Below are 26,670 nucleotides of genomic sequence, written 5' to 3'. Positions count from 1 at the left end.
TGAAAAGACAGGTGTCTCAGAGATTCACTGGTTTATTAAACAAACCCTTATTTTTCAAAGCCTCTCAAAACTGTTCCCCTGTCCCAGCACCTTGTGGGCTTTGTTCATGTGTTTGTGCAACACTTTCACAAAAGAACAGCTTTAATTTTCCTCCATTCAAAACCTACAAAACGTTGTGTATTTTGCGCCTCTTGTGCCATCAGCTTAGATATTCTGATCCCTCCCCTGCTTTACTTTTAAATAATGTTGTATAAATGATTTGGATTAAAATTAATAAAAATTATTATTAAAAAAATAGAAGCCACAGTATTGGTATATAAATTGTTGACAGAAATAAATACAGCATTTAAAATAAAAATGGGGAACAGAACCAGGTATCTAACTTCATGCTCAGCATCCAGAGGCAAAATGCAAAAGATAAAGCCAGCCTCATAGACCTGTCTCTAATATCCCATATTGCCCTACTATTATTACTATTATTATTTAGACTTGTTAGACATTTGTTACCCCAAGGTCCCCAAGTGACTTACAACACATTTAAAAACATAACAGCTTCGTATGCTCAAAACACCATTGGAATCAGAACTAAAGTCAAGGTTCAGAGCAAGGAATTTCACAAATGCAAGACTGGAAGTGCAGTTTTCACATTTGCTAATTTTGAAAAAGTTTGTAAAGGCTTTCTAGCGGTTACATTCCTGGCTTCAAAACTTACACATTTCTCAATAATTACTTTGAGGTTTCAGCTGTGCTGTAATGCGTAGAGACCACTGGAAACCATTTGAAGCGGGGGATTGGTAATTGATTCTTCAATGTTTTTTAATGTGGTTGAAATTAATGTCAAATCAAGGCAGGGTGTGTTAACTTCCTATGAAGTGTGCATTGCTTTGCCCATCTTAAATGTTTATACAAGCTCTTCTGCCTACAGGCCGGACAAATAAAATGATTTGGGCCACTGAACTGACACACAACACTTGATATATGTCTCAGCCCACCTATTAACCTATGAGGACTGGAATGGAGATCACATCTGCAACATGTGTCCAAATCAGACTTTGGTAATGTATTTTATATTAAAGAAGTTAACCAGTATCTGTGATAACACCTGAGCATTTTCAGTTTGACTATAAAACTGCAAAGGAAAACTAGTGTTGTTATCTGATCCCCCCCCCACAAACACACACACACACACACACACACACAAATTGAAAGGTACTTCCTTTTGCATACATAACCATCCCTAATAAAAAATGTTTCTGGAAGGAAAAATAACGTAGAACCTACAGATTATTTCGTTTCAGAAGTAACCAACAGTCTTACTATAAGGATTACTTTAAAGTCACTGAAAGGAAACCCCAGAGGTGGAACTTAATTTTGACACAGGCTTGTTTTGCACCTTGGCAATAGTTTTTTGTCACATCCAACAAAACAAAATGAAACAAAACACAAAAAGGCAGGATTTCCCACATCGAATCACTATTCCAATCCAGCAGAAGTTGAGCCTTCTCAAAATGCTATTTGCTTTTACATCTGTCACCGCTGCTTGGATTTTTGTCTCCTGAAACAGACAGGAGCTCGCAAATACCCATTGATAAAAAAGGCTTCTAAGGGGATTATCAGACCTCCGAGCAACCAATAATCATTTTTCTCGGCAGGTCTGTGGGGCAAGTAATAGAAGGAGCTATTTGAAATGGATACATGAGATCTCCAGCTCAGAAATCTCCGTGGATATTGATTTGGATTTATAACTTAATCCCACAAGCGCCATGTGGGGAGATGCATTGCTAAGAATAAGAAACAGAAGAATCATACAGGTTTCTCACCTAGTGGCGAGGTTTTCCGCTAAAAAGTAGGAGTGTACACAGACTGCAACTGCTATGGCTTGAGCCTTCAGATAAAGTAACCTAACTGAGAATGTGTTGCACACAGACTTGGGACCCACAAGGCGATCTTTGTAGGTGATCTTGTTAACCTTTGGAAATATGGAGCTTCAACAGCAGAGAGAGAACTTTTGGCATTTTTAAAGCCAGCTTCAAATGGCCAGGACAGGCAGGTGCAGGATGAATGCTTTCTTCACATTTAGACTACTGCAATGTGCTCTACATTGGGCTGTCCCTTGAAGATGATCCCAAGACTGCAGGTATTGCAGTGTTGTCCCCATTTGTTGACTGTCACACCTCCATGCAGCAATGCAGAAAGCAAACCCAGCCCCCAAGCATGCATGTTAATTCACCTCGACGTCCAGCTCCATTTGTTTTCCAGTCGGGGGCCAAGAGGTGTCCTGGTCGAGATGTTTTAACAAGAAGGTGCTGAACGTCTCGCCAGGTCAGTAAAGGGCTAAAAGTCAAGGAAGGAAGAACAAGCCAAGGGTAAGACAAGTCTCTCTTGTTCTGTTGGCAGGGTTCTGAAATGGCTAGGCAAAGACTAAGGCAACAGCAGAAAACCCTCTAACATCAGCCAGTATATAGCAAGCATTGACAGTATCTCCTATGGTGCCCATGAAAAGGTCTCAGTAAACATCCTCTCAAAAATGCAGACTTCACAAAAGACTCTTTGCTCCTCCCACTCAGTTCCTTTTTGCACAGGCTCAGTCTCTCCTACACTGAACTTACCCCCTTAAATATTGGACACCCACTCTCCCATCTGTTCTGAACAGAGATGGGGTATACAAAGAGCTTCCCTCTGAGCGCATCAGCAGCAGTGTAGGTATCTTTTCCCTACCAAAGGGGCATGGCCAAACCCATTTTGTGGTCCAGCCTCTTTTCTGCTGTTCTGGATGTGGCAGCCATTTTGTGTTGTGCCACGCCCCCCACGGCAGCCATTTTGTGACTGGCACGCACTATACTTTGATCCAAATTCCAAATGTGTCCAGTGACCCCCAAAAGGACAGCAACCCCTGGTATAGAGGAATAGTGGTACCTCTACTTACAAATAACTCTACTTACGAATGTTTCTACTTACGAATGGAGCTCCGTCCGCCATCTTGGATGTGGTTTAGATAGGATTTTTTCTACTTACGAATTTTTAGATAGGGTTGCTTCTACTTACAATTTTTTTCTCCCAATGCATTCCTATGGGATTCGACTTACAATTTTTTTTGACTTACAAATGTGCGTTCGGGACGCATTAAATTCGTAAGTAGAGGTACCACTGTATCAAAGTAATAGAATAGGTTTCCAATAAGTAACTCAAGCGATCTCCCCCCCCCCCCACTGTCATGGGTTCAAAATGGAAGTGCTTGTTTATACCAGCTAGATAAGTGGAGTGTGTATGAAGATTTTGGTATGTACCTCTAAGTAGTTTGGCTACCCTAAATATTTGCCTCTGAAAATGTGTTTATGTGTGCATAAGCCAAAATATTTAGAAGAATTCCAGTTACAAGCTGTCACATGGTCCTGTAATGCTTCTGTCGAGCAGGTGTTCCTCTGGACACACTCTCTAAGCCGCAGCCTCTCTATCTTCCCTGGCCGTCTATGCCAGAGCTTTCCAAACCTTTCACGTCGATGGCACACTTCTTAGACATCCACAATTTCGCATCACAGCAATTCAGTTTTGCATCATTTCACGACACAGTAGTTCAGTTTTACTATCAGAGGTTAAACTAACACCTTTCCAGCCCCAGGAGGAGCGTGGGGAACGTTCGCACGGCACACGGCAGCCAACACACAAATGTGTCGTGACACACAGTTTGGAAAGCTCTGCTCTAGGCCTTCCTCAAGTGCTTTTGCTTGGTCGGAAATCTGAAATGCATCCTTCAGCTGTGACAATGCCTCTTGCTTGCCTAGATGGAGAGAGAGAGGGGTATGCATGCATGCATAGAAACCTCTGGCTTTTGCAAAGCTTGAATGTAGCTTCCGTTCAAAGGTCAGAGTCACATCCAACGCTGCAATCACTTTTGCCTCTGACCCCACCCTGTGCTCTCATGCAGCCTCTGGAACTATCCCTATGAGCCCTATCACCCCTTCTAAGATTATACAATAATCTGATAACTATACAATAATCATTGGAGATGCATTGCAACGATCAGTGCAGGTCTTGTGTTGCCTTTTGACCAGAGCTACTATTATCAGTGCACACACACAGGAATGATGCAGAGTGCTCCGATAACTTTTTTCAGAGTGACTTAAGTTGTGTTTTCCATGAAGTATTCAACAGAACTTGCACAACATTCTCTTGAAATTGAAGCCCCTTGTGTTTTCAGTGTTCCTAAGTTCTTAGCCCCCTTCATGGATCAATGCCCTGTAACTCAGAGAAGCTATGGGCTATGCCATGCAGGGCCACCCAAGATGGACAGGTCATAGTGGAGAGTTTTGACTAAACGTGATCCACCTGGAGAAGGAACTGGCAAGCCACTCCAGTATTCCTGCCAAGAAAACTCCATGGACAAAGACAACAGGCATATAAAAGTGGAAGTGAGAGCATATAAAAGTGGAAGTGAGAGCTGGACCATAAAGAAGGCTGATCGCCGAAGAATTGATGCTTTTGAATTATGGTGCTGGAGGAGACTCTTGGGAGTCCCATGGACTGCAAGAAGATCAAATCTATCCATTCTTAAGGAAATCAGCCCTGAGTGCTCACTGGAAGGACAGGTCGTGAAGCTGAGGCTCCAATACTTTGGCCACCTCATGAGAAGAGAAGAATCCTTGGAAAAGACCCTGATGTTGGGAAAGATTGAGGGCACTAGGAGAAGGGGACGACAGAGGACGAGATGGTTGGACAGTGTTCCCGAAGCTACGAACATGAGTTTGACCAAACTGCGGGAGGCAGTGGAAGACAGGAGTGCCTGGCGTGCTATGGTCCATGGGGTCACGAAGAGTCAGACACGACTAAACGACTAAACAACAACAACAAGTTCTTAGCTTTGGAGCATCCAGTCACTGAACAAGCTCCCCTTTTCATGATGCTTCAGCAACTCTAGGATGCTGGAGACGCGGACCCTGCTGCAGAAATAGTAATAGGTCTTTGGATTCCTGTGACCCTGGGTCACTCCACTACTGCCTATGCAATTCTCTGGGTGAAATGTTTTCCCCATTCCCTGACCTGGAGAGACAAATTTGTAATTATAGCAATGCATTTAGCAACAGAAAAATGTTAATTCATTTGCTCCCCGGCAATAAAAAAGGAAACGTCTCAGCACTCAGCTTCGCTTAACGTGCCTGATCCCGGGTACTTAGTGGTGCATTTTATGTCAAGAGCTAAACAATTCCAAAATTTACAGGCTTAACCTTCTCCAATGTACTGGTCACGAACACTGCACTCCTTTCAAACTGCGTTCACACAAGTGTTTAAGAATTGAGCCAACCCACCCCAAAACGCAGGGGGTGGGGAGCGAGGCCACCGCTGCCAGCTCTCTTTGTGCTGGCAAGACACTTCTACATCCCCAGTCACAATAATGTAACAAATTAACCGTCTCGACCGCTGTGAGCTCACAGCAGCCGACAATATATTAGCGACGAGAGCCAAAGTCACAGCATGGGAGTATTAAAAGTAGTCAGCAGTCTGAGCTCGGGGGTTTGTTTCCCCCACCCCTCCTAATTCTAAAAATAAAACAAAGCTGGAAAAAGTCTATTGCTATGCAAAAGGAATAAGAGAGAAGAGAGGTTTCAAGGGTGTAAGAAAAGCCCTGCCAGATCAGACCGAAGGCCCATCGAGTGGAGCATCCTGTTCTCACCGTGGCCAACCAGAAGAACACAAGCAGGACCTGAATGCGACAATATTCTCCCCACCAGTGACTCCCAGCAACTGGTACTCAGAGGCACACCCAGCGCCACTGATGCTGTAGGGAGCATATCACTATCACGACTAGGAGCCTTATCTTCCAAGAGTTTTTTTTCTAACGCACTTTGAAAGCCATCCAGGTTGGTGGCCATTATCACTACATCTTGTGGGAGTGAAGATGCAGCAAAGTTATGGAATCTGATGCCTGCCCCCTTAGTGGAAGATGGGGTGGTGCTTTTCAGGGGTTCTTCGGAAGCCTGTCCAGGGAAGTTGTGCTTCTCAGTGAGAAGGTTCATGGTTTAAGCAAGTCCATCCAGACATGTAGAATGTTGACATGCATCGTAATCTTGTTTTTTAGCTTATTGTTGATTTCAATCATTTTTTTAAAAGATGTTTTAAATAGTTGTTTTTTACTGATGAATTCATCGCCTTGTTCTTTTTTGCTTTGAGGATCTTTTTTGCTCCTTACAATCAAGCAGTATATGAATTTTGTGAAATAAAATAAACCAACGAAATCATAGAATTGTGAAGTTGGAAGGGACCTTGAGGATCATCTTGTCCAACCCCCACAGGAATGAATATCCAGCTGTCCCTTATGAGAATTGAACCATTATCAGCACCATGCTCTAACCCAGTGTTTCCCAACCAGTGTGCCTCCAGATGTTTTGGGACTACAACTCCCATCATCCCTAGCTAGCAAGACCAGTGGTCAGGAATGATGGGAGTTGTAGTCCCAAAACATCTGGAGGCTCACTGGTTGGGAAACACTGCTCTAACCAACTTAGCTACCCAGACTGCAGACAAACTTAATCAGTGACAGCTTGGCATGCTGCAGCTGGCCCAGGGCATCAGAGACCATTCATTTCTGCTTAAGGCAGCACAGGAACCTCCCCCTGGTGCCCTCCAGATGTTTTGGGCTACATCTGTCATTGGCTCTAGACTGCCCAGATGGGAGCTGTAGTTTGAAACATCTGGAGGGCAGGCTTACGAGAGTCTCAATCTGCAGCTCCTTCTTATGCTCTTCTACATAACTTCAGAAAGCAATTATATGCAATTCATGGTAAGCAGCACACTTGAAAACCAATGGTTTGTTATGCTGCCTTCCTCAAACGCTCCATCTCCCCTGTGTCCTGCTCCCCAGAGCAGACTCTTGCTTTTAACAACAAATCTACAAACTGCGAGAGAAAGAAACAGAGCTCTTACTTGGCCTCCAGAGCCAGAGCAATGATCCCTGCCACCATGGGGGCAGACACAGAGGTGCCAGTATGTCCATCTGTACAACGTTTCCGCAGATCGGTGGTAACCTAATGAGAAAGTCAGTGCAGCTATTAGTAGGGAGTGGAAGTGGCAGAGTGGTTCACATTCAGGCAGTGGTGTCTGGTGCCCACTGGGACTGGAAGGGCAGAAGGTGGGGAGGTCAACAGTAGGTGGCGCCAGAGCTAATGTCAAGTAGGGTCGGCTCATTCCAGGGTTGTCTGCATCCTTCTCCCTGCTTGAGTTCTACAAGGGCAACCCTTATACGAAGCTGACATGCTCTGGACTGGGTGAAAAAAGGAAGGTGGGCACTTGGGGGGTGCTGGCTAAAGGCAGACTAAAACTTATTGGGGCAGTGACCCATTTGTCATAATGGACCAACCTCCACTGTGCCCAGCTTCTGTACAGCTAGCCAAGGCCAAGGCAGTCTGTAGCCCTCAAGAGTAAGTCAGAGCAAGATTTTACAAGGTAGACACCGAGCATCTCCTGATTGATGGATCACATTTATATCCCACCTTTTCTCTAAGGAGCTCAAGGGGACATACATAGTTCTCTTCCCCATTTTATCCTCACAACAGGGTGAGAGTGAGTGACTGACCAAAGGTCACCCTGCGAGCTTCATGCCTTCAAACATATGAAGCATTTGTTCCTTCCTAATTCCTTGTTCTGATTCCAGTACAGTCATACCTTGGAATTTGAACGGCTTAGTTGCCAAATGTTTTGGCTCCCAAACGATCGAAAACCGGAAGTGTGTGTTCCAGTTTGCGAACGTTCTTTGGAACCCGAACGTCTGACACAACCTCTGATTGGCTTCCAATTGGCTGCAGGAGCTTCCTGAAGCCAATCAGAAGCCGCGCCTTGGTTCCCGAACGTTTTGGAAGTCAAACAACTTCCAGAACAGATTCCGTTCGACTTTCAACGTACATCTGTAGTCAGTCTCAGGGACGCTTGAGTTGGAGAACTCACATCCCAAGTTTTGGTTTGGAGGGTCAGGTTTCCCACAGCCTAGGCAGTCAAATTAAACTGGCTGCACCGTCTACTTACAATTTGCCGCTCATAGAAAGCCCCACTGCTGTAGGTGGTAGCAATGGTGGAGGCGCACTCCTCTAGGTACCATGGCTTGTTCCCGTTCTCCGTGGTGCTGCTGACGGAGATGGTGTAGATGCTGTTGGTGTATCCATCGCAAGAGCAGTGGTCCCCTTCTCTTCCGCCATTCCCAGAGGCCCAGACAAATATCGAACCCCTTCCTCTACGGCCCTGAGTGTTTGGAGTGAGGAAATGGAAATGGAAAGCAATATGTCATTGGCTGGCGCTAGCCTGGATTCCTACATCTCCACAAGATTTAAGTTTTGGAAGGATGAATCTTCCACAACTTCCTTCCGCAACTTCAGGGATCAGGAAATGACTGGCCCCATACCCTCTTGTGGGTCCCACTGTTGGCACAAAGGGGGTTACTCTCAGTGAAAATAAGGGCTACTAACAACGGTCTGGTTTTTTTTTCTGCCTTTCAACGTGGTTACTTCAGGATGGTGTCACCTCAAAACTTTGTCTCGCAGGCTTGCGACACTGGTTTTCCACTGGTGGCTGGTATTCCAGGACCTATACCTCAATGAGTAAGGGGTTCCCAAGCTCAGAGGGGTGTACTTGCCTGCAGGCTGAGGGCAGTGGCATGGGCGTACCCAGCACGGGGCAGGGGGGCAGCTGCCCCCTAGAAGCAGAAAAGGGAGAGCACAGCACAACAGGCAGGGACGCTGCCAGCTGTGCTCCACCTCAGCCTGCTCGGCTGAAGCGAAACAGCAGCAGCGGCAGCGCTGCCTCCACTGAAGGAAATCTGGACCAGGGCTAACTCCAGCCCACACTCCTTCAAGTCACAGCGAGCACAGCACAGAAATTGCTGCCCCACAATGCTCTGCGGCACTTCATTTGCATGTATGAGACCTGGTCCAGGTCCAGGTTTCTCTCGAGGGAGGCAGCTTTGCTGCTGCTGCCTCGTTGGCTGGAAACGGCCCCCTCCCCTCTGGGGGGCGTGGATGTTGACCACGCCTCCTGTGGGGATCCCGGCCACGTCATCGCCAGCCAGCCAATCAGGTGGCTGGGGGTAGGGGGCATGGCCGGCGTGCCCCCCCCCCAGTTTTGATCCTGGGTACGCCCAAGGGCAGTGGAGCTATCACCACCCTTCCAACAATTAGCCCAAAGTTAACCACTTTGCAAACTCTGGGCTAGGGGTACAGCGTTCCATGACTGTCTGAATAGACACTCCAGGTGTTTCTGACTCCCATCATGGGTGTTGCAGCACAAAACACCTGGAGGATACTAAGAACATAAACAGAAGAGCGTAAGAAGAGCCTGCTGGATCAAGCCCACAGCCCATCTAGTCCAGTATCCTGCTCTCACAGTGACCATGAGAAGTCTTCAAGCAGGACTTGACCAAACAGAGCTCTGGGATTCAGAGCTATGCCCAGAGGTATTCAGAGGCATAACACCTCTGAAGGCTAGGCATCGTCACTGTGGTTGGTAGCTGCTGGCTAGAGGTTGGAGAAGGCAGGAACAGGCTGGCAACCCCCTGCCAAAGCAGCCAGAAACGTTAAGAACCCTATGCAAAATGCAGACTGAAAAAGAAAAACACCCAAGAAGAAGGTTATCCACACCGCGCTGAATTTTCCCCACACCTTTTTAATGCCTTGCTCAAATGCTTGCTTGGCCAAAGGGCCAGGCCCATCGACTGTCCGCCCATCGTCGTCAGGGCCCCAGCTTGCGCTGTAGATGTGGATGTATTCAGGTTTGGTGCCAATCGCCTTTGCTTCCACCACATCTGTCACGTCGCCGTCTAACATCCGAATGCCTAAAAGCATCCCCCGAATTAAAAAAAAAAATGTATCAGGTGTTAGAGTTTCAAGGTTCCCCCCCTCTTTTTTTCTTTTCCAGAAAAGCTGGAGGACTGCAATCAAAGGCCTTTGTTCTGAGGCATGAAAAGATGCTTTCAATCTTGAATAGCCCAAAACAATTGCAACTTGTGCTGCCCTAAAACAAGCTCTCAGTTTGCCAGCTTGTTCTGGATGCTTCCTCTCTCTCTCTCTCCCCCCCCCCCCCGGTTCTTCCACACTTGCTGATTCAACTGCATATTGGAAGTAGTTTTCTTGACACAACAGGAAAAAGTGACACAGAGCCAGTGACACAAGTGACTTTTCTTTCAAAACTATGAAAGCCACTTCCAGATGACACAGAACTCTTCTTCAAATGGCAACCACTACATTTCTGTCTTCTACACCCAAAATCTGCATTTCACCACTGCCTTAGACTGTTTGAAGCAAGCTGGAAAGTTTTCAAGCAGCCATGTAGGCAGGGTGGGTTGCTTTTACCATGGTTTGGTTCAACAAACCATGAATTGCCACGAATACAAGCAACCAAAGCATGGCTGATTTCTCCTACACTTGGGTTTTATTTTCTTGTTGCTCTGTAGCTTGGCGAGCATCTGGAATGGGGTAGCCAAACGAACCACGGTTAAGCAAGGGCGTTGGGTTTGACCCAACCACAGTGTACAAGCCATGGTTCATAAGCCAAAAACTTCACATTGTGCTTTGTTGATGGAAAACAAGCTACAGTTAAGTTGATGGGTTGGGTTAAGTCATTCAAACAAACCACATTGAGGCTTAACAAACCAAGGCTTTCCACTATATGCAAACAAGGCGAGTAGCTGTATCTTTATCTGTAGGGTGCCTCCAGACTGTCACTATTTTGCAGGAGGGATTCAAGCACATACCAGTATTTTAGATTTGTACAGTTCAAGTGGATTAATGGGCTCTGCCTGGCACCTTAGTGCAAGAAATCCACTTTTTAAAAGAATCAGGCTTGGAGAGTGACAGGAAAAAAGCATTGAAAAGTGTGGGATTAATGAATGTCCAAGGGGAAGATGTATAACCAGCCTGCCAACAAATAAGGATACATGCAAGACGAATGTTCATTGTTGTACAACTGCCTTGTAAGCAAATCAGGACGAATGCTTAATAAAGACCAGATATAATCCAATACCGGCATGAGCTTTGTGCAAGCAAATCAGGACGAATGCTCAATGAACAGGGCTTTAGGAGGGACCGCAATGTTCCTAGTCTTGGTCTACAGGCTGCAATAATAAAAGTCAAGCAACCATAACTGAGTGAGCTAACAATGACAATTCCAGAGAAAATGCTAAGATAAAAACAGCCTGAAATTTGGACCAGATCCAGCTTCCACACAGTCTTCAGGAATGCCCTCAGATAAAATGCTTCCCAGTTATAAGATTTCCAATTTTTGCATAACCACAGGCAAATCTAAATTTGGCCATATCTGCAACTTGAAAAGATGATGGCTCTGTCCGTAATTCTGGTATGCCTCAGGCAACGCCTTCAAAAATTAGAATAAACAAGAAATTGCTGGGGGTGGCAGGGAGGGAAGATACATTCCTTCATTTAGGAAACCAAAAGATTTATGGAATTTCTATAGGGAGCTAAAGCCATTTGGTAGTGAAATACAGGGGGGAGGGTCTCAATCTCTGAGGCTGACTTTGAACATAATCAAGCAATTAACTGGCCCTAGCTCTCCTGGATGAGGATGAGAAGGGGCACGATCCACTGGGAAGCCTCCAGCACAAGCCTGATCAAAATGAATGGCATTCATGCAGCAGCTGCTTGTATTGGGTTGCACCCAAAATCTTACTTGCAGTTGAAAATATTTTTTTCAAACAGACAGAAATAAAGCCAAGCAAACAGGAAGACAAAATTACTAACAGCAGAGTGCCCAACCTTGAGAATATATATATATATAATTTAACTCTCCTATGCACATGAGGCAATCTCTAGATTTTGGGACATTTGACTCATCATTTTTGTAAAGAGGAAAGGTTGATTATTTATCACAGTATAGAGGGCTACTGTGGGTGGCAGAAAAGGAAGCGCAGTGGATTATAATTTTAGGGCTTAATATAGCTAGGCATGGAGCCTTTCTTTCTTTCTTTTGCCTTTTTCATGACGTATCTATTTTTTTGTATGTTTTTCCTTAAGAAAAACAAAAATCGACAGACAGAAATAAAATTACGGTTGCAGCTACGTGGTAGACAGCAGTCAACTTAAATGGATTTCCTTTCTAACATTATTCTCTGCTCGCAAAGATACCTCTTAAATATAATGGGAATGGAGCAAGGTTGTTTGGGCAAAATCCTTCCCTCGAGCTGAATTCTCAGAAGCATTTCCCAGCAAGTTTATTGATACAAAAGTTCATTGCCAGGCCTTGCCACCTTACAAGAACAGCTGGTCAAGGAAAAGGGGAGATATAAGTGTAAGTTTGCACAAACCTGGGATAGAAAAATCTATAATCCATGACTGCTGCAACAGTTGGGAGATACACATGATAGTAGCATTCTGAAGATTCTACATTTTGCAGTTTGTTTGTTTGTTTGTTTGTTTGTTTCAAACACATTTCAAGGTCTCATGGTAACAAGCATACTAGAAAAACAGGTAGCAAAAATTATAAAAGGGTAGGCTAAAAGGAAAGGTTAGATAGGCCTGCAGGGTTCTCCTTATGTTCTTATAAACCCACATGTTTGACCAGAGACAAAGCAGAATAATAGAATCATAGAGTTGGAAGGGACCATGTTGTGGACTGGCTGAATGCAGAGGAGTGGTGGGGAAGAAGGCTCAGAGCCCAGGGATTGGTGGTGGGACGACAATGAGTGGTCAGAAGGAGAGGAGGAAGCAGACTGGGAGGAGGAGGTGTCCAAAGCTGAAGAGGAAACAGGGTTTAGTGAGCAGGAAGAGGCTGTGGCAGACAGCAGTCCAGATTGAGAGGCAGCAACGGGGCAGGGAGTACCAAGAGGCAGAGTGGAGGCAGGCTGCTGAAGAAGCAGGGAATCTCCCCCTCTTGCTGGGACCAGGCCCCTTCCTCCCTGGTTTCCCAGAATACACAGAGAAATGAAGAAGGCAGAGGAAAGAGACACAAGATGAGGAGCTGAAGAAGGAACCAGGGGAGAAGCCTTAGAGTGCGGTGGGGAGGTGGGGACCTTCAGTCCTCATGCATTTGCCACATTGGGGCAAGACCTACTGGGAAGAGTTGCTGTGATCACTAGGCATGCACTGGTTACAGTATTTGAATAAAGAGTTGACTTCACCCACACCGGTATATTTTTATTGCTGACCTACTCCTGACTGGCTCCTGAGAATACCATGAGATTCATCTAGTGCAATCCCCTACAGTGCAGGGAACTTTTGCCCAACGTGGGGCTCGAACCCACAACCTAGAGATTAAGGGCCTCCTGTTCTACACAGAGTGAGCTATCCCTTTGCCTCTTTCAAAGCTCTTATTGTTATGTACAAATCTATCGCACAAGCTGGCTCTCAAAACAATTCCTCTCACATTTTATTTATTTATTAAATTTGTATTCCACCGCTCATCACGAGTGAGCTCAGGGACAGATCACAGCAATATAAAAGGAAACATAAAAAGAGAATAAAACTCAAAACGTATCATTAACACATCCATCTGTTGCAAGTCCGCAAATAATTCAGATGCAGGTCTGCTCAAGGGCCTGGAGGAATCGAACTGTCTTCAACCAGTGCCAGAAAAAAGACATGAATTGGCACCAGCAGGACTTTGGTGGTTGGGGAGGCGATTCCATTACCAGGCAGCCATTGCTGAGATGGTCCTGTGGCAGGTCACAGATCTCCTCAGTTAGCCCACATGTGCACTATGCTTTTAAAGCATCATCATACCACTTTAAGTAGCCATGGCTTCCCTCAAAGAATCTTGGGAACTGTAGTTTGCTAAGGGTGCTGACAGTTAATAGGAGACACACACCCTTCCCTTCACAGAGCTGCAATCCTACAGTTCACTGGGGAGGGGGAGTGACTGCTAGACCACTCTGAGAATTGTAGCTCTCCAACCACCAGCTGATCACAGGCAAAAACGGGTCACCTGACACCAGGTGATTAACAGGTGGCTGGCCCCACCCACCTATGAAACTTGGCCCATGGTCCATGGGTGGGTGTGTAGGAGATAAGGACCCAACTGACCAGTCAGATCCAGTTCCCCACCCTGATCCTAATAGGAGGGCAAAACAAAGAGGAGTGGTATTCGAATTTCCAGAGGGGGGGGGAGTCACATGAGCAAGACAGAAGGAAATAGCCAAATCAATCAACGTCTGATCCTTTCGACAAAGCATTTATGCTATTGTTGTTGTTTAGTCGTTTAGTCGTGTCCGACTCTTCGTGACCCCATGGACCATAGCACGCCAGGCACTCCTGTCTTCCACTGCCTCCCGTAGTTTGGTCAAACTCATGTTCGTAGCTTCGAGAACACTGTCCAACCATCTTGTCCTCTGTCGTCCCCTTCTCCTAGTGCCCTCAATCTTTCCCAACATCAGGGTCTTTTCCAAGGATTCTTCTCTTCTCATGAGGTGGCCAAAGTATTGGAGCCTCAGCTTCACGATCTGTCCTTCCAGGGAGCACTCAGGGCTGATTTCCTTAAGAATGGATAGGTTTGATCTTCTAGCAGTCCATGGGACTCTCAAGAGTCTCCTCCAGCACCATAATTCAAAAGCATCAATTCTTCGGCGATCAGCCTTCTTTATGGTCCAGCTCTCACTTCCATACATCACTACTGGGAAAACCATAGCTTTAACTATACGGACCTTTGTCGGCAAGGTGATGTCTCTGCTTTTTAAGATGCTGTGATTTATGCTATTACAAACCCAATTAAGCCAGACCATAAACATTACCACGCCAGATCAGCCCAAAGGTTCATTTAGTTAAGCTTTCTACTGCCAACATCTGCCAGCCAAATGCTTCCAAAAAGTTGATGGCTGCCCTCTACTGTTTTTGACCAGAGAGAAGGAGTCCACTGCTGACATTAATGAGAGATTGAACATCTATTCTTCATGAAAGGCGATGCTAATGCACTCAGCGTTGAAACTGACTTGCAGGTACATACCTGGGAGGATGAAACCTCCATTTCAGTCACTCTGAAATCAAGGCTGTGTTCACAGATCAGACACCACCGATTGCTTTCATAGTTAATCACAGGAAAGAGAGAATCTTTATAACAGGATAAGGATTTGGCATGGATGGGCTGGTGGTGCCATTACGGTACTGCGAGCTTCAGCAAGCGGCTAGGAATTCCCACATACGTTGCATTGTCACCAGGCTGTGTTTTTGTTTGTGGCAAATAGCAACTTGAGCGCTGGAGATGGGAGATTTAGATCAGGAAAACAACACAAGCGGAAGGGTTAACTCAACTCTCTCCCAGCAGCATAGATGTGAACTTATTCAGGACAAATCCATAGCTGTTTTAACTATTTTGAGACATTTAGCAGTTTGGCCCAAATTTATCTTGGATTAAAAACGAAAGGAAGTTGCTTCAAGCATGAGGACTCAAGTTGTTGTGGAGAGAATTGGGACACGTGCACTGACTCCAAACCCATCTTCTCTTCTCTTGACCTGTATGCTGAACTGCAAGGAGGATTCCAACTGCATTGGAAAGGGACACAGCTCAGTGGTATAGCATCTGCCTTGCATGCAGCAGGTCACAGATTCAATCCCAGGCATCTCCAGGTAAGGCTGGGAGTGTCCCATCTGAAACCTCGGACAGACACTACCAGTCAGTGTAGACAAGCCTTCCTCAAGCTTGGGTCTCCAGATGTTGTTGGACTACAACTCCCATCATCCCTAGCTGGCAGGACCAGTGATCAGGGATGATGGGAGTTGTAGTCCAACAACATCGGGGGGGGGCTCAAGCCTGAGAAAGGATGGTACAGGCAATTCTGAATTAGATAGACGAAGTCTCAGCATAAGGCACTTAAGGCAGCTTCCTATGTACTAATCCTCTCTTCAATTGGAAACCCTGGCTGCAGGTTTTTCCCAATTATGGGAAGGATTCTAGCCATGATCCAACTGAATATAGCTAGAATCCACATTCAGTCCTGCAAATTGAACCAGGTCGAGCAGTGAAATAAATAACATTGAAAGATCAAGAAAGGTTCTGGTGTACCCAGGGACATTAGGACCCTGTTTTAAGCTAACACTATTTCTTTTGCATGTCTGGTGAAGGCTCAATTTAAGTTTCAAACTGGTCTGTGGCTTGCTGCCTTACCCCTCCCACACTCCCAACTTTGCTTTCTCTGAATCAACCTGCCAGTGCCTGTGAATCAGGCTTATTAAAGTTAACAGGGGCACGCAGAAAAGCGAGAAATGCATCACCTTAATTCCCAAGCACATAACATCCGACGCAGTTAGCAGAGCCAACAATCAAAGCCCGGAGTAGAAGCCCAAACTGCAGGGGGAATCTATAGGTTGTCAGAGTGAAGTAGAGGTTAAAGAGAGGAGATGGGAAGGAGAAGGAATAAATCAGCCACTTCCCACGGTGCGAGCAATAAAAGCTTCAGAAGGCGCACAGCTTTAAAGGAGGGGGTGTGAGGAAGAAAGATGGGCTGGCATCCCCTTTTTGTTTATTGAGCGGTAAATGTATTGTGCCCTCGGCAGAAGTAAAACGGAAAGGAAATGCAAGGGCAATGAGAGATCGGAAAGTAAAAGAAAAAGAATGGGACTGTGGCAGATAGGACTCCCCATCAAGCTGAGCACAATCCTCACAAGGGCTACCAGACTGCCAGGTCTGACCTGAAGTCTCCAAGTTTGTCTGGCCCCCTCCAGGTGAATCTGCTGGTGGGCAAGGGTGCCTTCAATAAGAAGACTGTGCGTGCAGCTTGCAAGCTTCAGCCCAGCAGGAGCTGGCTATAAATTATGGCATAGACAATTAGGCTGGGGTTGCCCTCCTGTGCTCACCTCTCCCAATTAACCCCTGTCTCCAGGGCCTATCCTGTAACATCACCAGGGGCCACCCTACCTCTCACGTTTCAGCCCCGATATCTCAGGGTTGGCATGCTGCTGATCTGGCAACCCTAGTCCTTACCAGCTGTAGTTTTTAGCAATCTATTTAGATTCGCTTCTGGTGTACATTGTACAAAATGTACAGTGCTCCCTACACCCATCTTTAAAAAAAACCAATATTGGCAGGGTAATTTTATTTTTTTAAACAGGCTTCCCAAACCTAGACGACTCTGGATGTTGTGGGACTTAAACTCCCATCAGTGCCAGCCAACACAGCCAATGGGTAGGGATGATGGGCGTTGCAGTCCAGCAATATTCAGGAAGCATCCTACTTGTCCCATGCTGTCTATGCATAGGGCTGCCATACAACTGAATTTTTCTAGACATTACTGGGACTTGAAAGGCAGAAATGACATCCAGGATGAAAGGCATTTTATTTTTTTGATATATGGCAAACCTATCTCCGCATGGATCCGAGAGGTTTTCTGTTTGCCCTGCCACTTTCCCCAGGAAAACCTGCTCTTTACCACTGAATCGGAGCAATTGGCAATCCACAGAAAGCCCAATTGACGTGTGCTCCAAATCAGAGGTAAACAACTGGTTTTCCTGCAGGAAAGAGGTAGGACAAGCAGAAGTGTAGAATAACTTTCAGAGGGTAACAGGTTGAGAAGGCAGTTTCAAAAGGTGATGGAAAACTGCCTGCAGTGACTACTGGGTTGCCAGTGTGCAACTCAGCTTTCATATAAGCTGATGCATCTTCATAAGAAAGGAGAGAGAGAGAGGAACATCTAAGATTCCTAGACCGTCCTTGTGCTGACCTGTAGATCTTCCTTCAGTGTTAGACTGTTGACCTCACTTCCTCTTTATTTTCTTCTTCTCCGCACCTCCCTCCCTCAGGAGAGCAGACATACTTCAAGCTCTCTAGATGCAAGAGGAAGCATGGCTCAAAGTATCTCTACCATTGTTAGACGGAACTAAGATGTATTTCCATTAATAAACATAGCTTTCTTATTTTCCTAAACCCAGAGACTTGGTGGGATTGTATCCAGGGCAATGTGTGCTGCTCCAACAGGGGTTCCGTATGCAGTTTCTGCTGAGCATGCAGCTCCAAATGCTAACACGCAAAGCAAGTAAAAAACACAAATCCTCCTCCAGATACATCAAACAAGTTCCATCTCAGAGTTCTCACCAAGGCGCAGCCATGCCCTTTCAGCCCCTCCTCTGGCACTGTGCAGTGGAACAAGAGGATTATAGGGGCGAAAGTTACTCCATCGCACCAGGTTAGATAGCTGCCTAGCTGGAAGGGAACTTCCCTGTCAACATGCATCCAGTCTGCACCCCCAAAATGTTCCCAGTCCAGTGAAAGAGAGGAATGAGAGGTCAGTGGAAGTCAACAGATGTAAACAGATGAGGTTTCAATTTCCTTTACTGTGCAAAAGATCTAAGAGCAAGCGAATTCAGCATTACAAAAATACAGTAATTTCATATTCAGTTAACGCACAAAAGCACTCCCACTACCAGTGGGGGAGAAATTCAAGTGAACTCGAATTTTAAGGTGAACCTACATAATTCACACTTTCCAAAACAATGTGAGAAGCAAAACACAAGCATCCTTCGAAATCCACACTGAATTCAAAATCCTCTGAATTCTGAAATACAATTCTCCAGAAAAGTGATGTGTGCAAAAACAAATATACAGGTAGTGTCCATAAAAACGCACATGTTCATGAAAACAGCACACAGAAATGCCTTGTTTTAGGGGGAATTGCTGTGAGAAAAAATACGTCCATCAGGCAAAGTTGTATTAGAAAAAAAAATCACGCTGGAATAAGGAATTCACACTAAAATGCTGATAAATTTTCATGAGTGCTTACAAAAAACCCACCACCCAAAATGGATGTGGAAATGTAGAGAACTGAACTAAGATTGGGGGAATGAGAAACTGAAACTAACAGATTCACTTACAAAATTGACAGTCCTTAGCTCTGGAATCCCTGTTATCCTGGCCATAGCCCAGGGGCAGAGCACCTGTTTTGCACACCTGACATCTTCAAGCAGAGAGAACCTTGTCTGTATTAGGCAGCTTCTTGTGGTTCTGAGATTCATATGTTTGTATGGGAGGAGAATTTTGCTGTAACTCCCATCTGACCATTCCAACGCACACATCTTTTTCCCACATGGAGGTTGACCTCTGTGTAGCAGAAATAAGCGCTTATCCACACTTAGCTTTTGCCCTGCTCTTTTTTCCAGGCAGAGGTCTGTGCTTTTATGCTTCATGGTGGGGTTTTTTTGCCCCAAAATTTCCTTGCCCCAAAATTTCCACTCTTAAAAGCTGAATCAGACAGAACACCAATGCTGGTTTCCTGCAGTTTGCTCCAATTGAGCTTTAAAGAGCAGGTTTTCACAGGGAAAGTTCCAGAGACTTAAAAGGGGTGTTCAGACACAGAGCTTTAAATTGCAGGCCGTGCCTGGAAAGAGCGGAGGAAAAGTAAGTGTGAGCAAGCCCTAACACTAACACACCAGAGACATCTTTACGAAACTTAAAATGCACAAGAAAAGGACCAAAACACCAAACAATTCTTACACAGGAAAAGAACAAAAATGCCCTAATGTGGGATTTTACATTTCAGACGAAGCATAAAGAAAGCTGTGAGGTTACTTAAGGACCTTAGGGTGCGGGCAGAGGAGGACTTAACCTGTAGAAACTAAAATTGTGGGTATTGTTCTATGTTCATTTATTGGGAAGCTGTATATACTGTCCCCCAGCAAAACTTCCATGGTGGTTTAGAAAAAGCCATGGAGGATTTATAGCAGAGCTTAGAGAATTGTGTCTCTTACGTAAAAAATTAGGACCCACCCCCAAAATGCCAGATTTAGAGGCAAAAAAGAGACTTGTGAATGAGGAATATTAGTAGTAACAGGGGTTAGCCAGAAGCCCTCGGAAAGGTGTGATGAGGGCCAACACTCAGTGCTACTTTCTCAAATCAGCCCTCCAGAAAAGCTGATTGCAGACCATGCTCAGAAGAGAAATGTCTTCCTTACCTCCAATTCTTGCATTGTATGCAATTCCCACTATGCAGTTGGAGTTGTTCGCTGACGCTGCCACTTCCCCAGCACAACGGGTGCCATGCCTGGGGAAAGAATACAGAGAATGTTATTTCTCTTTCAGAAATCAAATACAGTCGTACCTCGGAAGTCGAACGCCTTGCGAGTCGAATGTTTTGGCTCCCAAACGCAACAAACCCAGAAGTGAGTGTTCTGGTTTGCGAATGTTCTTTGGAACCCAAACATCCGTCACGGCTTCTATAGCTTCTGATTGGCTGCAGGAGCTTCCTGCAGCCAATCGGAAGCTGTGCCTTGGTTTCCAAAAGTTTTGGAAGTCGAACGGACTTCTGGAACAGATTCCGTTCGACTCCCAAGGTACGTGGGGAAAAGTTCAGTGTTCCCTACACATGCAGTCTGCTCCCTCTATCCAAGATATAGATATAGATATAGATATAGATATAGATATAGATATAGATATAGATATATGTGGTGCCATGACCCCAGACCACTTCAAACATTACGTGCTAGCCAATGGTGGTGTCTGAACTGTCTTTATTTCTAAATAAAAAAAATAGGGAAACATTGAAATAGGCAACAGCCCGATTTTCATCTTCAAGCGATTCAGTTCAGAAAAACCTTTATCACTCCATTCTGATGAACGTCAGGTGTTTTCACACATTACACTCAACTCAGATGCAAGCTATCTCTGCACATATATAAGTGTTTGTGTGAAAGAGTATACATTTGTTGATTTGTATCTCTCAAAAATTCTGTACACAGGTACACAAGAGTGTATGCTAGTTGAACGTTACATGTGAATAACAGTATGAGTATACAGCTAAACCATCTTGTGTACACAGTTTGTACACTGTGAACACCTAATATACTGTACAATGTATACACCTAATATACATTAAGGTACACTGACCTTAATGGAATTACAGTGTTTTAGAGTGGGAAAGTTCTTTATCAAAAATAATGATGAAAATACCCCTTCTATTTTCTGTGTTGAAGTGGAGACTCTGTATGGAAACCCTGGCCTCTTGCAAGTTTTCAGAAGTGTGCAGACGTTTTTGGTAACTAATCCCCCGAATTAATGAAGTGCTCAGAGGATTAGTGTCATTAAAGAGAGAAATTCACAGAAGGCCTCCATAATAAATACAAATAAAAATGAATTCTTGGCTTGGATTCTGCCGGTTTGGAAACTGCTTTTGCACTTCAGCCAGCCATCTGTGAATTCCGCCACACAACTTGCCCTTTTAAGAGAATCACAGGCAACTCTCTCCACACCAGGTGGGACACAGCAGGTGGAGGTGGAGCTCTGCACTTGATGTAGCCATCATAGCATCCCAAGTTAAACGTTACACCAAACCATGGTTAATGGTTTAGTCTAAAGGTTAGTTTTGACCATGGTTAATGGTTTAGTCTAAAGCTTAGTTTTGGTTTGACTGAGCAGTTTTGCCCACTTCACCTAAAGCTGGAGTGCAAAGCAATCCAAGTGGCCATAAACCATGGTTTGCCATTACATCTGGAAGCTGAAACCATGGTTTGAGTTCCAAATGATAGTGGAGATTATTATTATTTATTTATTTATATTCATGGTTAACAGTTTTATCCCACCCTTCTTTCCAATAAAAAGCATTAAAGGTGTTAAACACAGGTCAGGTTATCTGGAAAGGGGAGGGGAATGCAGCATTTTTCGGCGCCTTCAGATATGTTGTTATTATTACTACTCCTACTGAGTTCCCTGGGAAGAAGGTTAGACTGTTAGACCACTCTGGGAATTGGAGCTCTGTAATGAGAATGGGAGTCTTCCTAATAATTCTCAGCACCCTTAAACTACAGTGCCCAGGATTCTTCGGGGGAAGCCAGGACTGTTTAAGTGGTATGATACACAAGTTTGTACGGTTACCATAAATTGTATTCCAGGTCTGAATGTACTTGGTTTGTTTTTTTGTATTTTTCTTTTTTAAAAAACTGATAAAATACTTTATTGAAAAAATAAAGTAGTATATTCTGCTACTTTAAATATACAGTACAGGTCGGGTTTGGGTTTAAGCACATGGAACTAGAATCTTATGATTCCACTCTTTATCCTGCCTCTGTTTCCCTCCACTTCCTCTGTTTCACAAGCCCCTCAGGAAAGGGACCAGTACTTTTGTCCTTTGTAATGTACCATGTATTATAGATGGCCCAGTAGCAATAACCATACAGCTGTCAGATCATGTCTGTGCTGGATCACTAACTTTAATGGGGCAAGGTGTGGATAGGGTTGTGACCTCTTTTCTAGTGGGGGTTTCAGAGCCTCATAGGCAGCTGCTGCCAGCACAGAAAGGAAGCAACTGGTCACTGGAGAGCTGTCGCAGGCACCAGAGCCCTGCCTTCAAAGAGGCCACAATCTCCCTGGCACCTTGATGACCCCGCCCCCAGGTGTTTTCCACTATAATTCTCAGTGCCGGATTTACACACACGTTAAGCAAACAACATCTTAGGGTCTCGGAGGATGAGTGGCCTCTAAATATACAGCCGTACCTTGGATCTCAAACGCCTTGGCTCCCGAACAAATCGGCTCCTGAACGATCAAAACCCGGAAGGGAGTGTTCCGGTTTTCAAACGATTTTTCAGATGCCGAACGTTCGGCGCGGCTTCCGATTGGCTGCAGGAGCTTCCTGCAGTCAATCAGAAGCTGTGCTTTGGTTTCCGAACATTTTGGAAGTCGAACGGATTCCGTTCAGCTTCCAAGGTACGACTATATATATTTTAATACTCATTTTCAAGTTTTCATTAATTGGCAAAAAAACAACAACAACAGAAGTGGAAAAAGCAGACTCCAAAAGGACAAAAATATACTCAAAGGCTGCACAATTATTTGCCATATTAGCCCAAATTCCTGCTAGTGCAACATGATCTCCCTCCCCACTCTTGCAGGACCCCATCTGCTCTGGCAGGTAAAAAGAACCCCCAGAACAGCATGCGGCGGGGAAGGAGAGGGGAGATTGTTTCGGCTAGCAAAGCAAAAATGCCTGCACTGATGGAACAATCATGTTAGCTCAATGCTGAATTCCATCCACTGATTTTATAAATCTGTGCAGAAAGGACTATAATCTATATCAAAATGTAATTCGGCAAAGTGTCCATATGCTAAATAAAAAAAATTCCTTCCAGCAGCACCTTAAAGACCAACTAAGTTTTTTTATTTTGGTATGAGCTTTCGTGTGCATGCACACTTCTTCAGATACACTGAAATAGAAGTCACCAGACCCTTATGAATAGTCAGAGGGTGGGGGTGGGGTATTACTCAGAAGGGTGGTGGGAATGGGTGATTGACTGACTGATAACTGTTGACGACTGTCCATATGCTGTCATACAGCACAGGTAGCAGGTGGCGTTTGGTTCAGGTTAAGTGCAGACTGCAACATCCTCCACCCCTTAAAGCATTAAGTCAGTGTTAAAAAGCAGGCCTACTTGTTTTCATTGCTGGCATCATAGCGCGGAGTTGGGTCTTCGTCATCCCCATTGACATCATAGCTTGCACGAGGGTCCTGAAAGAAACAGAGGGAGTTGTTCACATTAGAAAAACTAAGACGTGATCGCCAGGAGCAAGCATTTACCAGGACAAGAGACACTCTGGCAGGATAGAGGTTCTTACAAACAACACAGTTTATAGGATATAAAAGTTGTTAAATTAATAAGAAAGTGATCATATAGCAGGTTTTGTGACCTTTGCTTGAGACCCTGGAGAGTCACTATCAGTTGCAACAGATATTACTAGGCCATATGGGGCAAAAGGTTGCACCTGATGTAAAGGTAGCTTCTTATGAGGTCCCCCATTCTGCCGCTTTTTCTGCCTGCTGAAAGAAGCAAAACTCTAGGACAGGCTTCCTCAACCTCGGCCCTCCAGATGTTTTTGGCCTACAACTCCCATGATCCCTAGCTAGCAGGACCAGCGGTCAGGGATGATGGGAATAGTTGGCTCAAAACATCTGGAGGGCCGAGGTTGGGGATGCCTGTTCTAGGACAAGGGCAGAGTTCCTGTGGCCCTCTAAATGTTGCTGGGCATTCCTATTTTTTACATTTACTCATCTGAGGCTATAAGGAGCCAGTAAGCATCAAGCAAATGTCAATTCCAGAGCGCTGACTTCATCGTGCTCTCATAGATATCCAGCCCAATTCTGAAAGCGGGTAAGCGTGCAAATTCAACAAAATGCTTTTTTTTTTAAAAAAAAAAAACCCAACTCTCTTCAGCGGCTTAGTTCACCTCACAGAATATTTTTTCTCCTTTATGGAAGCCAACAGACAATACAATGCATTTAGAGTATGGGTGGGAGGAAATTGTTTTGAGTTATTCATTTAGGGCTGTGGCATTTTATTTATTAAATTAGTTAATTAGCAGATTTTTTTTATTTTAAAAAATCCTGAAATGAGATTATGCTCTGGAGGGCCCATGCATAACACAGAGGCCTCTGAGCCACTCCCTTATTTTGTGCCTGGAGAGATACCTATCAGATGAGTCTATGGTGTGACTGCATTTGGAATACTGTGTGCAGTCCTAGTTGCCTCATCTCAAACAGGATATTGCAAAGTTGGAAAAGCTTCAGAAAAGAGCAACCAAAATGATCAAGGGGACGGCACATCTTCCCCATAAGGAGAGGCTGGAGCAAGTGGACTTTTTAGTTTAGAGGAAAGGTGAGCCAGAGGTGACACGACAGAAGCTTATAAAATTATGCACAGCATGAAAAAAGTAGAGAAATATGTTTTTCTTCCTCTCTCATAGCACTAGAACTTGTGGACACCCAATGAAGCTGTATGTTGAAAGATTCGGGACAGAGAAAAGGAAGCACTTCTTTGTGCAACGCATAGTTAAGCTATGGAACTTGATCCCCCGGCCAGCGATTTGGAGAGCTTTAAGAGGATCAGACAATTTCATGGAGGATAAAGCCATCAGTGACTACAATGGCTATTCTCTGCTTCTGAATGCCAGTTGCTGGAGGGTGCCTGGGAGACCAACTGGGTTCCTTTCTTAATGCCCTTAAGTCAGTCTTTCTGATAATCTAGATCAGGGGTAGGCAACCTAAGGCCCGGGGGCAGGATGCGACCCAACTACCTTCTCAATCCGGCCCGTGGATGGTCTGGGAATCAGCGTGCTTTTACGTAAGTAGAATGTGTCCTTTTATTTAAAATGAATCTCTGGGTTATTTGTGGGGCATAGGAATTCATTCTCTTTTTTTCTTTCAAAATATAGTACAGCCCACCACATGGTCTAAGGGATGGTGGACTGACCCCCTGCTGAAAAAGGTTGCTGACCCCTGATCTAGATGCTCCTACCCGTCGGCCATGCTGGCTGTGGCTGACGGAGGCTGGAGTCCAATAGCATTTGGAAGGCCACAGGTTCCCATACCCTTGACGTATTCAAATATCATGGTTCTGATAACACCAAGGTTGCAGGTTCGATCCCTGGATGGGACAGCTGCGTATCCCTGCATTGCAGGGGGTTGGAGGACTAGTTCATCCACAGTGTCCCTTCCAACTTTACAATTCTATGATTCTTTGTGGTCCATAGGCAGTCTCCTGTCAATGGAGCACATAACTGAGTCAAAGCCCAAGTTACCAATTTCCACCTGAGGCCACCTTTGCTCAGAAGCACATTCAATGGGACTCACTTCTAAGCACCATTGTATAGGACTGCGGTCTTAAGGGCTAGTGTAAAAGAGGTGATCCAAGGGTCTCCAGCTTTACTTACATAGTTCTGCACAAGATCAGGGTGGTGCTTCTCTATGCCATCGTCGAGAATGGTTACCACGACATCCTTGCCAGTATATCCTCTCTGCCAGGCTGCTAGGACGTTCATTTCTGACCTACAGTCGCTGTTGTTGTCTTCGCAGTGCTGAGGGCGAAGGCAGCAGTCGGTTAGCCGTTTCTTCCTCACACAGGCCAGCAAGCAACACTCTGCACGGCTAAACAAGCAAGTTTAAAAGCTAGGATAGGGGAAGGACTGTAGCTCAGTGGTAGAGCATCTGCTTTGCATGCAGAAAGCTCCCAGGCTCAACCCCTGGCATCTCCAGATAGGGCTGGGAGAGAACAGTGTCTGAAACCCTGGAGAACTGTAGACAGTACTGATCCAGATGGAACAATGGTCTAACTCAGTGTAAGACAGCTTCCTGGGCAGAAAGCCAAATTCAGTGGATTGGTCCTTTTTGCCAAGGCTACCCCTAGAAGCTTGAGGGAGGTTCAAATGTCCCATCCAGCCTTGTGATGTGCTCTGTTCACCAATCAAATTCAGCCTTGTAAACAGCAACTAGCCAAGTCTTCAAAACCAGCAAACTTAAGACTAGCTGCTTAGGTTTTTTAGCTTGTAACCCAACTTGATGCACACAAATTTAAGCATTTTGAAGCATCTAAGATTAGGTTACATATCCTATTATTATTTATAAGAAATACTATGACCAAAATGGGAAATTGACCTGGGTCAACATTTACGTTATGATTATTTTAAATTTGTACTTAAGCCTGTTTGCTATGTCGGTAGTTTTATTTGTTAGTTTTCTCTCTCTTTTCTTTCTTTAATTATTTGATTTTTCTTCTTTGTATTTTTTTTAAAAAAGGCAATCTGTTTAAAGTGTGATATTGTATCAGGCTCAATTTATTGACTGCATTCTGCTCATTTAGAGTATTTTGTATACACTATCTTGATTTTCAATGAATAAAATGTTGTTGTTTTTTAAAGATAAATAACCACTTTTTCTGGAATCAAATAACAATTGAGTGCTAAACATGCTCTGTGTTGGATTAGTTTTCCAGAGGAGGCTTT

The 26,670-nt window shown here is 44.8% G+C and overlaps 1 protein-coding gene across 1 annotated transcript in view; it reads right to left on the bottom strand.

Moving 5' to 3' along the window:
• The window catches only part of PCSK6 (proprotein convertase subtilisin/kexin type 6), a 95,202-nt gene that overhangs the window by 38,232 nt on the left and 30,300 nt on the right, over positions 1-26,670 (bottom strand). Inside the window, exons 4-10 of the mRNA XM_035130465.3 lie at positions 25,603-25,746; positions 23,328-23,404; positions 19,860-19,948; positions 9,639-9,811; positions 8,014-8,226; positions 6,919-7,019; positions 2,231-2,334 (exon numbers count right to left, since the gene is read on the bottom strand). Coding sequence (XP_034986356.3) covers positions 2,231-2,334; positions 6,919-7,019; positions 8,014-8,226; positions 9,639-9,811; positions 19,860-19,948; positions 23,328-23,404; positions 25,603-25,746 — 901 coding nt within the window. The remainder of the gene's footprint in view (positions 1-2,230; positions 2,335-6,918; positions 7,020-8,013; positions 8,227-9,638; positions 9,812-19,859; positions 19,949-23,327; positions 23,405-25,602; positions 25,747-26,670) is intronic.

The sequence above is a fragment of the Zootoca vivipara genome, chromosome 13 (assembly GCF_965207765.1).
Source record: "Zootoca vivipara chromosome 13, rZooViv2.hap1.1, whole genome shotgun sequence".
Classification (NCBI taxonomy): domain Eukaryota; kingdom Metazoa; phylum Chordata; class Lepidosauria; order Squamata; family Lacertidae; genus Zootoca; species Zootoca vivipara.
The sequence above is the reverse complement of the archived record's forward strand: the minus strand, read 5'-3'. Positions and strand labels throughout refer to the sequence as shown.